The 12,107-nt window shown below is 42.4% G+C and overlaps 2 protein-coding genes across 2 annotated transcripts; one reads left to right on the top strand and one right to left on the bottom strand.

Moving 5' to 3' along the window:
* Positions 1-626: 626 nt before the first annotated feature.
* Positions 627-9,077, top strand: LOC148328603 (glycoprotein endo-alpha-1,2-mannosidase-like protein). Its single transcript, XM_088307658.1, has 4 exons — positions 627-1,294; positions 2,972-3,081; positions 6,124-6,200; positions 7,023-9,077. Exons 1-4 carry the CDS (start codon positions 811-813, stop codon positions 7,657-7,659), a joined length of 1,308 nt encoding a protein of 435 aa, XP_088163784.1. The 5' UTR covers positions 627-810; the 3' UTR covers positions 7,660-9,077.
* Positions 9,078-9,259: 182 nt separating this feature from the next.
* Positions 9,260-12,072, bottom strand: yrdc (yrdC N(6)-threonylcarbamoyltransferase domain containing). The gene is made up of 6 exons (XM_088306889.1): positions 11,792-12,072; positions 11,143-11,338; positions 10,642-10,756; positions 10,449-10,568; positions 10,150-10,280; positions 9,260-9,554 (listed from the first exon to the last, which is right to left on the bottom strand). Exons 1-6 carry the CDS (start codon positions 11,961-11,963, stop codon positions 9,488-9,490), a joined length of 801 nt encoding a protein of 266 aa, XP_088163015.1. The 5' UTR covers positions 11,964-12,072; the 3' UTR covers positions 9,260-9,487.
* Between the last annotated feature and the right edge of the window lie 35 nt (positions 12,073-12,107).

Genomic DNA, 12,107 nt, shown 5'->3' on the forward strand with positions numbered 1-12,107 from the left:
TCAGAAAATGGATGAATTTTTTGTTGAATGTAAATTTCGATCTTTTTCTAATAGCTTTTAAACTTTCAAATATAATTAGACATACACACATGTATACAGTACACAAATGCACTCATGCGCAAATGTATATACATACACATTTTTATAGGCCTACACACATATTTGTAATATATCTCCGTAGTCGTACTTGAGCGGTGTATCAAGTTTAGTTGTATCATCGTCCTATTTACAGAACGAGTGGCAGCAAATGTCCACGCGGTCCCTAATCCCCTTATTGTGTATTAAGTCGTGTTCAGTGGCCTTTAACAAAGTGTTTAATTGAGGTTAACGATGTAATGGCATCGCTCCCTGGGGTGCTTTCGTAGCTCCATGTTGGACATGAGCCAAATGAAACTGAGCCTGTTCCCTGCTGCGTTCAGGAGGACTGAACAGGCAGACATGCCACGATGCAGCAGCCAATCATATTTCAGCGGGCGTGCCGAGAACACACTCTTGTCCGACAGGATATGAACGCAACACGATGACGCCATTTTTTGTAATATCCACTTCAGCCGCTTGGCGTCGCTGCAAATCACCAGATGACACCCGAACCGGAAACTCCCAATCGTGTCCAACCACACACGCGCACACGCGCACGCGCTGGTGTATGCTGCAATAGGACCACCCCCGACCACGGGAGGAAGCTTATCAGGCTGGCGAGCATGTAGACGCGGCTGTGTTTAGCCGGAGATGGGCCGCGGAGAAGCCGGTGCTCCGGGTAAAGGCTGATAGCTCGTCAACACATCCACATCAGAACCGGTACCGTCGAGCATGGGTCGACTGCGGAGGAGAGCTTGCGTGGCTCTCTTTCTCTTCACGCTCTTCATCTTCGGAGCCATGATGGCACTCCGGACCCTCAAGACCGGGGACGGCTTGTCGGATCTGGTTCCTAACACGCTGGACCGGCGCGCCGTACAGCGGACCTCGTCGTCGTCCTCCTCCTCGCCCGGTCACCTGCAGCGGACCAAAGCGGCTGCGGAGTCCAATTCGGGTCCAGAGGGGAGCATCTTCGATGACGTGCACATCTTCTACTACGTGTGGTACGGAACCCCGCGCTCGGACGGCAAGTTCGTGCACTGGGACCACGTCCTGGTGCCGCACTGGGACCCCAAGATCGCGTCCAGCTACCCGCGGGGGAGGCACATGCCGCCCGAGGACATCGGCTCCAGCTTCTACCCGGAGCTCGGTCCGTACAGCTCCAGGGACCCGGACGTGCTGGAGTCTCACATGGAGCAGATCGCGGCTTCGGCGGCAGGTGGGACTAGTAGCCAAGTACAACATTTTCCCTCCTGTACTTAAGTAGAATTTTTAAGTAGCTCTACTTACTGTATTGGAGTATTTTAGCTCTTTAATTTTTCAGGTATCAATACTTAAAATATTTAGGCTACTTATATTTAGGACAGTTTTTTTTACATAGCTGAAGGTAGGCACAAATAATTTATGTCACAAGAGAAGATTTTGGCTACTCTGAGTATTCATATTTTTGACGACTTTTTACTTTTATTTCCTACATTTGAAAATAGATACGTACGTTCTGGTCCTTAGTTTGTCAAAATCGGCTTGTTACCTTTTTCAACTTCGGCCGATGACGAGACAAAGTCGTAAAGAATTTTGACTGGCATGTTGAAGTGGAACATGAACCAGTAAGTTTTGAATATGAAAGGGTTAAGATGTTGTGGGCTCAAACAATGATTCATGGCGAATCGCTGTGCAGAAAACAAAAAAAAGAAAATTACAAATTTGAGGAAATCTTCCCGCAAGCAATAATCCAGAACCATGGACAGCTCCTTATGCTTTTATGGTGTATTGGAGTCACTGACAATTTTTTGTAGTTTGCAAATTTTTCGCTTTCTACTGCAATGAATGAACGTATCCATTACAGCCCCCCCCATTTTTTTTATTGTGTTTTTAATCATAGTAAGAAAAAATAGCACTTTACTTTCATGTACAAAAATACACAGAATAACAAAATGTAAATAAATAAATCTATTTTATTTCACATTACATTTCACACTTTACTTTTGGGAACATATCCTCCATTCTTTTCTGAAAAAAAAATCACCTATTTACTGTTCTTGTGCTGTATTATAAAAATATTGCTTAGGCGCCATCTAGTGGCAGGAATCTTTCGCCATTATCTGTAAATGCGTTCACTTAAAAGTTAGAATTTTTTTGTCAAGGCATTTTAGTTGCGCTGTGCCTAATGTCCTGCGCAATGTGTCCGTTTGCTCAAATATTAATGCTTGTGTGCAGTTCATCTGCCCCGAGAGACACCTGAATCCTCGGTGTCCAGTAACAGCCCATGCAGGTCGCGTTCTTGAGCACTTGATGAACCCCAAATGTTTGTACCTGGGGGAGGTTACGGGACACGGCCTGCCGCGTTAAGACGACGACCTCTGGCCATCTGAGCAGACAGATTGGACGCTTAATAAGACACCATAGCCAGAAAGGCGTCAAAATAGTTGCGCTTTTTTACATGAATGAGAATGTTGAATAGATCAAGTGGACTTGAGGGAATTGCGTCATGCTCGGTGCTCTTTAGTTAAAAGGCATTTAAAATGATTAATTGACACAGATGTCAACAACTCCCAGCAAAGGACATTATTAATTTACGGAATTTAAACCACATTTTCACCAAGCAGTGAGTTCATCGTGGTACACCGATGAAGATATTCCAAGATAAGCAAAATTAAGCTAAGATAACTTTAGTTGGAGTTCATATCTAAAATGTTAAGCTACACTATGCCCTTAAAGTTACAAAAATAAAACCTAATTAAAAAAATACTGAATTGCAAGACTGAACCGCACTTAGGCAGTATTTCTTTTCACCTACCACTAGAGGGAGCCAGTGTACCAATAGCAGTGCACATACCACACTTTGGGAAGTGGTGTCGCGCTTAAATTTTCGTTTTTTTCGTCAATGCATCTGCAGGAGTTCTGGTGCTGTCCTGGTATCCTCCCGGCATGGCTGATGACAACGGGGAACCCACTGAAGATTTCGTACCTTCCATACTAGATGCTGCATACAGACACAATCTCAAGGTAAGGACAAAATTAACCCGCACACGTTTTGACCCGATGACGTTTGAGTGCTTGCGTCTGCCGACGATAAAACTTTAGTTGGTTTCGCCAGAGGAGAGGAGTTGGCAGGACAAGACAACAAAGACAGGACAGCACGAGGCAAGCAAGTATGAGAGAGAATTAGCCAAAAGAAGAAAATACAGGATGGGACATCACAACATAAGGCAGGACAAGACAAGACAGAACAGGAGAAGATAGAATGGGAGAGGATAGGTCAGGACATGGCAGGAAGGGGAAATACAAGCTAAATTGTGGAAGAGGACAGGCCAGAAGAAGGCAAGACAGAAAGGGACAGGACAGCATTGGATGGGATGAGACAAGACGAGACATGACAGGATGGGAAAGAATGATCCAAGGCACGATGAGACAGGACAGGACAAGACAAAGGGGGCAAGACGGGACAGGACAAGGCAGGAAGAAAGAGCACAGGACAGGATGGCATAAGACAAGACAGGATTGAAGAGGACAGAACATTATAAGGTAGGGTGAGAAAGGACAGGACAAGACTTAAGGTATAAGACAAGATAAAGATCAGACAAAACAGGACAGGACGGGACAGGACGAGACATGGTCACCCCTCATCAAATTTCTAATGTGGTCAAGGGAATTTTTTTTTTTTTCAACAACAATGACGAAAAATTTGTTCTTCTGGCCCTGCCCCAAACTGCCTTGAGACAACTTTTGTGTGTGGGGTGGGGGGGGGGGGTGAACTGGCGCTTCCCACAGAATCGCTGCCAATGCAAATCTGCGTGGGCACCTCTGCGGTTTGCGGTGGTGGTGACATTTCCAAGACTTGGGGAAGGACACGGGTCAAAGAACTGCTGCTGCTGCACTCAGTCACCGTCGGGACTCGACGTACAAGCTGAGCGACGGTGGACCAATTGCCAATTAGGTCGGAAAACGGGGACAAATAATGCGGGCGAGCCGTGGCCTTATTGAAAGCTCATAAAAATTTAACACCGGCAAAAGCGAGCGCCCGACGATTTATGTAAATTTAAACTTGCGTCACATCTTTGAGCTGAAACTCGCCTGTTTGAGTTGATTTGATGTTTAAAAGCTTCGAGCCGCCCGCGTCGTCTTTGTGAGACGCACAAGACGGACAAAAGACAAGATGGGCTTGGAAGGGTTTTCTTATGTCCTAAGAATCGACGTGAATAATGCAGCAACATCATTTTCGCGACATGTAAAGACAATCAAGCGGCTGACAAGCATAGCGGACGCAAAAAAAAAAAAAAAAATCCTCTCGAGACATGCATACTGTACAAAAGTCTTACTCCATCATTTCATTTGCTATTCTACCTATGCTTTAATGGCTATGCGGTGGTTATAAAAAGTGTACACACCCCTGTTCAAATTCCAGCTTTTTGTGATATAAGACCATGATAAATCATTTCGTTACATAAACTATAACCTGGACAACTCAATTGGGAAAAGAAAAAAAATGTTTGAGACGGGAAAGTAAAAATAAACAACTTAAAATTAGTAGTGTATATCAGTACGTCATAAATCACACTACAACCATAATGCAAAAAATTGTGGCTTTTCATGTGACATAAAACAATGATTATAAAAAGAAGGGAACTTATCTCGACATGATACAAAATAAATAAAGAATATATTTACTAAAAAATAAGCCGACCACGTGACCGAAATGAAGCAGCTTCTACAACATCGTGACGTTGATTTTAAACCAATTAATTTTTTCAGCCCTGCTTTATATACGCTGCATCCTTGACTTGCAAGTGTAATTCATTCTTTGACCAATTAAAGAACTGGAGGAAAATTTAGGTTTCACCCAAACAGATAATAAACCATCAGAAAATCCGATTCATCTTACAGGCAAAAAACCCCAAAAAAAACATATTTCCAAAATATTCAAATCCTATTACAGTCACACAGCAAGCACACTTGTGGTGATGCAATAAAAGCAAGCAATGCACCTTTTTTTTTTTTTTTTTTTAAATGATTATATAAGCCGAACACTATTTGAGTAGCACCCACACACATCCCGCGGCAGATGTCTGCATTGCTTGCCGCTTCGACTCAAGCTGGAAGGTGATCCGAAACGGTCCGGAACAAGGACCTGATTTACTAAACGTCGGGAGTGAGTGAACGCAATTAAGTGGCCGCTATTTGTCATCGTAGTAAATCAGGCCCCAAATGAGGGCAGAGTGGGATTAAGGTTGGACCAGTGGGGAATTTTGCATTGTCTGTCTCTGGAGTCACTTTGCACTCCGGGGACGTTCCTCAATCCTGCAGGGGATGGAAACATTATGCACGCTAAATAAATACGGTAGGATGTGAGCGCTGCCCGCAATACACTGAAGCGCAATACTGGAAACATGTAACGTTAGTGCCGTGTGCAATATGAAGTTTGGTAGGAGTGCCACAGGAATCACTGCCAAGTACACTTCAGTTGTATTTTGATGTACAATATATTTAGGCAGAAATTATTTGAATTTTATATATTTTTTTTATGTTAATTAATGAAATTAATTAATAAATAAATGAAATGCAATGAATTAAAACTAATAATAAAATACCAAAAAATAAAATTAAAATATAACTTTTAGGGTAAAATTAACAAAAGTTTCAGGACTCTTGTTGGGCTGGATTAAAGAACAACTGGTGAAAAATTGTTTCTGCCTTTTTTTTTTTTTTATAACCACTGTAAATCTACACAAATCGTGTACATGGTAACTCATCAAATCGGACCGCTGATGTTCTTAACTCCTCCTGAGACATTCTCCTTCATGTTTTTTTTCCCCTACAAAAAAAGTGTTTCATATTGAGCATTAATAATTGAAAAGGTGCGTCCATGGCCTTTAAATATTCAACTGATCAACCTTTTGAGCACGTGTCATTTTGGATCCCTTGTTACACTGCTGTTAAAAAAAAAAAAAAAAAAAAAGGAAGAAAATGGCCCGCTGCTATTCTCGCAATATTGTGCATCAAAAATTCTAAATATGACACGAGTGCGTGACTCCTTTTTTTTTTTTGCAGGTGGCATTTCACATTCAACCATACAGAGGACGGAATGAACAGAGTGTACTTGACAACGTCAAGTACATCGTTGACAGGTAAGGCACGGTGACACTTCCATTACTGACTGAACTCCAGCAGGAGACTTCATGCGTGACTTTCTGGTTACATAAAAGCCATTTTGTCGTCAAAAAAAAAAAAAAAAAAAAGTGCTGAATTTGCATTTAAGTGCAAGTCCTCCATCTGCCAGAATGCTTTTAGACTGGAGTTCTTGTTTTTTTCTCTCTCCCTGGAGATCTTTGTAACCGCAACTTGGGTTCAAATATCCATCAAATAGATCAAAATTTCATGCAAGATGAGAAATGCAAAGTTTCATGTCACATGACCAATCTCAGAACACAGGTGAGCCGTGATTGGTTGTCGAGAGCTGCGCGACGATTATGTCATTTTCGTCGACAGCAAATGTCAACATGGCCGCCCTTGAGCTGGATTCAAAACAGGTTCATTTTGCTGCTTAATTCAGATTCAGCAAAATCAATATTAATCAGAATACCGTTTACACTCGTGGGGTTGCATAGAATAAATTATTTTAAAGAATAATTTTGGAGTTGAAAACACCACGGACGGCGCAGCATTAAATTTAGACACTCAATCATATATTCTTTATCCTCTCACCTTATTGGATCGGACTGGCTCAAATACTCAAAGAAGACGCGTTTGAACTCATTTACTACCATTGACGGCTGAAGACGTCAAAGATCCATTTTTTTTTTTTTTTTACACAGCTGGTAGTGAATGAGTTAAGAAAGCAAATTGCTATTTTTTAATTAATAGTGTCATAGCAACTCTTTTCAGCTAACAAAATCGCAAAAAGTTTAGACTTTTTGATGTTTTCAGTGTACTTGTCCCTTTCACCGAAGGTACGGCGACCACGCGGCCTTCTACAAGTTCACGTCGAGCACGGGCAAGAGTCTCCCCCTGTTCTATATCTACGACTCGTACCTGACGCCGACAGAGTCCTGGTCGCAACTGCTGACGCCCGGCGGCTCCCGCAGCCTGCGCGGCTCGGCCTACGACGGCGTCTTCGTGGCCCTGATCGTAGAGGAGCGCCACAAGCAGGACATCGCGGCGGGCGGCTTCGACGGCATGTACACGTACTTCGCCTCCAACGGCTTCTCGTTCGGCTCGTCGCACCAGAACTGGAAGGCGATCAAGGCCTTCTGCGACGACAACGACCTCCTGTTCGTGCCCAGCGTGGGGCCGGGCTATGCGGACACCAGCGTGCGGCCGTGGAACAGCCACAGCACCCGCAACCGCGTCAACGGCCGCTACTACGAGACGGCCCTGCAGGCGGCGCTGGACGTGCGGCCCGAGGTGCTGGCCATCACCTCGTTCAACGAGTGGCACGAGGGCACGCAGATCGAGAGGGCCGTGCCCAAGAAGACGGCCACCAGGGTGTACTTGGACTACCGGCCGCATGGGCCGCAGCACTACTTGGAGCTGACCAGACGCTGGGCTGAGAAGTTCAACAAGGAGAAGGAGCAGTGGCTTATGTGACGTTGAGGCGGCGGGAGTCCCGATGCTAAGAGCTTTAATGGACGTGAGCGAAGACATGCGGAGCTTTTTAGTAGGAAATTGTACAAAAAGTTAAGCAATTGTTAGTTGAGTCCCTTTCACACTGCTTGGAAAAGCTTCAGCATCCCCTTTCTTGTTTTTGCGCGAGTTTTTTTTTTTTGTCTTGTTTGTCTGTGTGTGTTTTTCAGAGACAGGCATTTCGTCCGAGGTCAGACGTCCATTTTTAGGACTGAGGACGAGAAGTTTCTAAAAAATGACAAACTAAGCAAGACCGGAAGTGGGTTTTCGTCCATCCCTTTAATCGTCCCGAACCGGGTCGAGTACCGCGTGTCTAGAATTAAAATTTTTGGACTTGGTGCAAGATGAAATCTTGAAAAGCTGTTGCCCGAGAGTTCAACTGCGTGAGCGAGAGCGTGCGTGTAAAAATACGGAAACGATTGTGAAGAAGCAATTGAGAGCCAAAATAAGCTTCTTAAATTGTGTTGAATTTGAGCAAAAGGATGAAGCGCAATAAATATGAGCCATCGCGACAGTGCCACCGCGCTCCGAGCTCATCTGTGAATTTGCCTCGAGTGACACGAATCTGAGAGGTTCGCTACGCTTGTAACGATTTCTATGTTCGCCGTAGTTTGGGGGAGTGTTTTGGAGTCCAGAATTTTTTTTTATTTTTTTTTTTTAGCTCATGCAAACAGACGGAATGCATGGACGCAAACGGACGGACGTGGACAGAGGGCGATAATTTTTCTGAATAAGGACGGAGGGGCGATGATGAAAGGGTACGAAGGACCGGCAAAATAGGGCAAAGTGCCCATCTAGGGTGGTTTTCGGAAAGTACGGAAAGGTCTAGGAATGTGACGTCAGAGCCCAAAATTCAACTTCTTCAAAACCAGGTAATTTTTTTTTTTGTGTAAAGTGATTTCTAGTATACATAGTACACGGATAGTCTTTTACTTTGTCTTGTTTAACAATTATTTTTTCCTTTCATATCATAGCAATGTAATGGTTGGGAAAAAAAATCTACAACCAAAAAACATTGTCAATTTTCGGGCACAAAACCAAAAGTAACATTTTCGTCTCATTGTTAATTTTTCATACTAAATCCTACTAATTTGTCACAAGATGAGAAAATTTCGTTGAAACTTCTTGACGGCTTTGTAACTATTATCAGCGCATACGATACAAACGGCTCACAGTTTTAATTCTGCATTTACCGTAAATGACCATCCTAATAGCGTGACAATTTGCTGTTGGCTGCAAACGATTTTTCTGGGAAGCAAAAGCGGGTTGCGTTGCAGGACAGACAAGTTTTGTGTTTTGTCCTCGATTGCTTTCACAAGTCCAAATAAGTATATTTGCAAATGATTTTGTTTGTTGCTTAATAAAAGCGGAATCTTTCACAATTAAAATGTTGCCTCTCTTTTGCGCGTGTGTCCAGCCTGAATAAGCATCCAGGCACCTTTGAATACCGACTTTTATTGGACACGAGTTACAGACAGATTCCCAATTTTGAAATGAAGAAAGAAAAAAAAAAAAAATATATATATATATATATATATATATATATATATATATATATTTTTTTTTTTTTTTTTTAAATATATTATATACATATATTTTTTATAAATAAAGAAAAAACAACAACCCATTGCATATTACACATGATTGGCGGTAATAAGATACAGTATGTCCAAAAACAATATGATAGGTTGGAATAACAACAATTAATATATAAAAATATTCAGCATGACTTCTTCTGATTTGGAAATAAGGAGTAAGAAGCTCGATTGTCCGTTGCATTTGGATTTGAGAATCATCCCAACTCCTCCGAGGCGAGTCCGTATTTACCTTCCAGCACGTCAACGGTTGAGGAAAAGGCACTAAAACACAGTTAAGCCGTTTTGATTTGGTTTCTTTCTCTCTCTTTTTTTAATGACTCGCAAATAAATATCAGAAGTGCAGAAGGCAGCGGTAGTCGTGTTGATTTGCTTTGAAGTAAACCATTAAAATACATACTTTCATGAATACAATTTGAAATAATTTCATGATGTTTCTTCATTTGTGGTAAATCTGTTAATTATTTGCTTAATAAATTGAAACGGCCACTGCAGATCATCAAAAATTCATTATTTTTAATTCACAGACACCGAATAACGCTACATCTCAATTAATTAGGGAATATTTTAATAAATTATTTATACATTTATCGAAAAAAAAAATCTAGAATTTTTTTATACTACTACTTTTCATTATTATGCATTTTTATTTTGGGAGATTTTCAAAAAAAGATTTACAGATATAGATTTTTTTTAAACAAACTTGCAACCATAAATGCATTTGTAGTCAAAAGTAATTTGACTTTAAAAATATTAAAAAGGAATAATCTTACACTCTTACAGGAATAAATCAAATGAAGTCCATCACACTCGCCTAGAATTCCTTTTCCCAGAATTATAATAAAGAGGAGGAACTTACCAGCCGGCTCTGATGATGCGGTACTTGCCGTGCGCTGAAAGGTCCACCACGGTGGACCCGAGCCGACTCTGGTCTCCGATTGGTCCGCCGTCCACCACCACAGCTAGCTTGGGCCAAAGATCTTGAAACTCCTCTCAGATTGAAAAAGAAGATACATTTTTTAATTAACTTTATTTGTCATACTTTATCCGTGTCATTTCAGATGCGACTATATACGCTAAATCAATCCAACAAAGGCAATTCTTGCCGCCGTCTTGTGGCATCATCTATTTTAGCGTTCCTCCCACGTTAATACTTACATGGACGGCCACGGTGCTATTTCGTGCGCTGACGTTGGCGCTGGTCAGCGCCAGAGGCTCGCCGCACATCTGACAAAGACGACGCATGAAGGTGCAGTCTGGAATACGGACGCCTACAAGCTGAGTGTGACGACACATAATCAACGACATGTTCCACTTTCTTTAAGCGTGCCAATTGCACGGCATGACTGACCGACGTGAACGGGTTGAGATCTTTGTTGAGTATCTGTGACCTTTCCAGCACCAGCGTGACCGGGCCTGGCAGGAGGTCACGGAGGAGCTCCTCTTTCACTTTCACCTTACAGTACCTGCACATGGAGGGAAGATGTTTGGGTTTGAGTCATGACAATGACGTTTATTGTCAATCCCAGTAGAATTTTAAACAAACAAACAAAAAAAAAAGACAATTTCACTTGGTCTCCTTAATCAAACCACCTGACTTACAAAAGTCAGCTAGCTTAATGCTAGCACACAATACAGAGTGCCATAGATGCACTCATGAAAACTAGCATTGATTTTGGTGTATCCTCACCTTTTAATTAAAGGATATAAATATTCCAAAACCTCTTCAAAAAAAATTATACAACACAACAAGTCATTTAGTTGTGAAGCTCTTCTTTGTGTACATGTGTCTGTAGCATACTGGCCCCTGGTGGTGTTTTTTTGTACCACTTTTGGAAGCGCATGTTCTTACTTGTATATGTCATGGATTTCGCCCACACAAATGGCCAAAGGCTTCTGCTCGTTGCGCCCCTTGATGTCGTAGATCTCGCGGACAGCGGCCGAGTTCTGGGCCAGACACGCCAGGCCGTAGATTGTGTCGGTGGGCACGGCCACCACATGGCCTTCCTGCAGGGCCTTCACCGTGCAACTCAGGATGTCAGCAATGTCTGAAAGGAACCGAACAAAAACTTTTAACAAAGGAGTCACACACACTTTCGGGCTGCAAAAAGCTCAAGAGTGGTTAAAAAAAAAAAAAACAACAACAACAAAAAACATTAGATTAAAAAAAATGAATAAAATACTGTCAAAACATCTCTACTGTGTTTACAGTTCACAAACCATTATTTTCACTTTACAGGGATTTTAAAACCTGAAGCACGTCTGAGATTTTTTTTTTTTCAATTTAAACAAGCAAGTGGTGGTCCTACGGATAATGCAGAACTAGTAGCTAGTTGATGTACTAGTAAACCAGTCCAACAGGTGCACACGAGAATCTGATGCAACAAAGCGACATGCTTAAGTTGCCCCCTCTTCCAATTCTCTAAAACTTAATGAATAAAAGTAGAAACATGTTAAGCAAGTCGATGTTTCCTCTGTCTCGGTGTGCTCTTCTTTCTTACCTGTAGGAGCCTCCTGTGGAACAAACGGCCCGTCGCCGCTGGCCGGAGCCAAATGCAGCACTTTGGTCTTTAGCCGTTTACACATTTCACTTCCGACTCGGCAAGCTGCGGGAGAACTGTGAGCAGCTCTGTATTTAATTACTTGTACGGCTAACTCCCGAAACCACTTCATGAACTTGCGTCAGTCGAGGAGCGTTGACAGGACATGCTGCCGCCCAACGACATGAGCCAATACGGAAGTGAATACTTCCGCGTTACGCCCCCAATTCATGACGACATAATTCTTAAAGGCGTAGTAACACTTGTATTCTTAAAA

This window comes from Idiotropiscis lumnitzeri, chromosome 10 (assembly GCF_059441095.1).
Source record: "Idiotropiscis lumnitzeri isolate Australia: NSW breed Sydney's pygmy pipehorse chromosome 10, RoL_Ilum_1.0, whole genome shotgun sequence".
Lineage (NCBI taxonomy): Eukaryota > Metazoa > Chordata > Actinopteri > Syngnathiformes > Syngnathidae > Idiotropiscis > Idiotropiscis lumnitzeri.

Excerpts from the sequence above, each read along its gene's own strand:
- LOC148328603 (XM_088307658.1), top strand. The coding sequence starts at position 811 with ATGGGTCGACTGCGGAGGAGAGCTTGCGTGGCTCTCTTTCTCTTCACG. Across the intron at positions 3,082-6,123 it reads CATACAGACACAATCTCAAG|GTGGCATTTCACATTCAACC; the intron begins GTAAGGACAAAA and ends TTTTTTTTGCAG. Across the intron at positions 6,201-7,022 it reads GTCAAGTACATCGTTGACAG|GTACGGCGACCACGCGGCCT; the intron begins GTAAGGCACGGT and ends CTTTCACCGAAG.
- yrdc (XM_088306889.1), bottom strand. The coding sequence starts at position 11,963 with ATGAAGTGGTTTCGGGAGTTAGCCGTACAAGTAATTAAATACAGAGCT. Across the intron at positions 10,757-11,142 it reads GAAATCCATGACATATACAA|GTACTGTAAGGTGAAAGTGA; the intron begins GTAAGAACATGC and ends CTCCATGTGCAG. Across the intron at positions 10,569-10,641 it reads ATCTCAACCCGTTCACGTCG|CTTGTAGGCGTCCGTATTCC; the intron begins GTCAGTCATGCC and ends CGTCACACTCAG.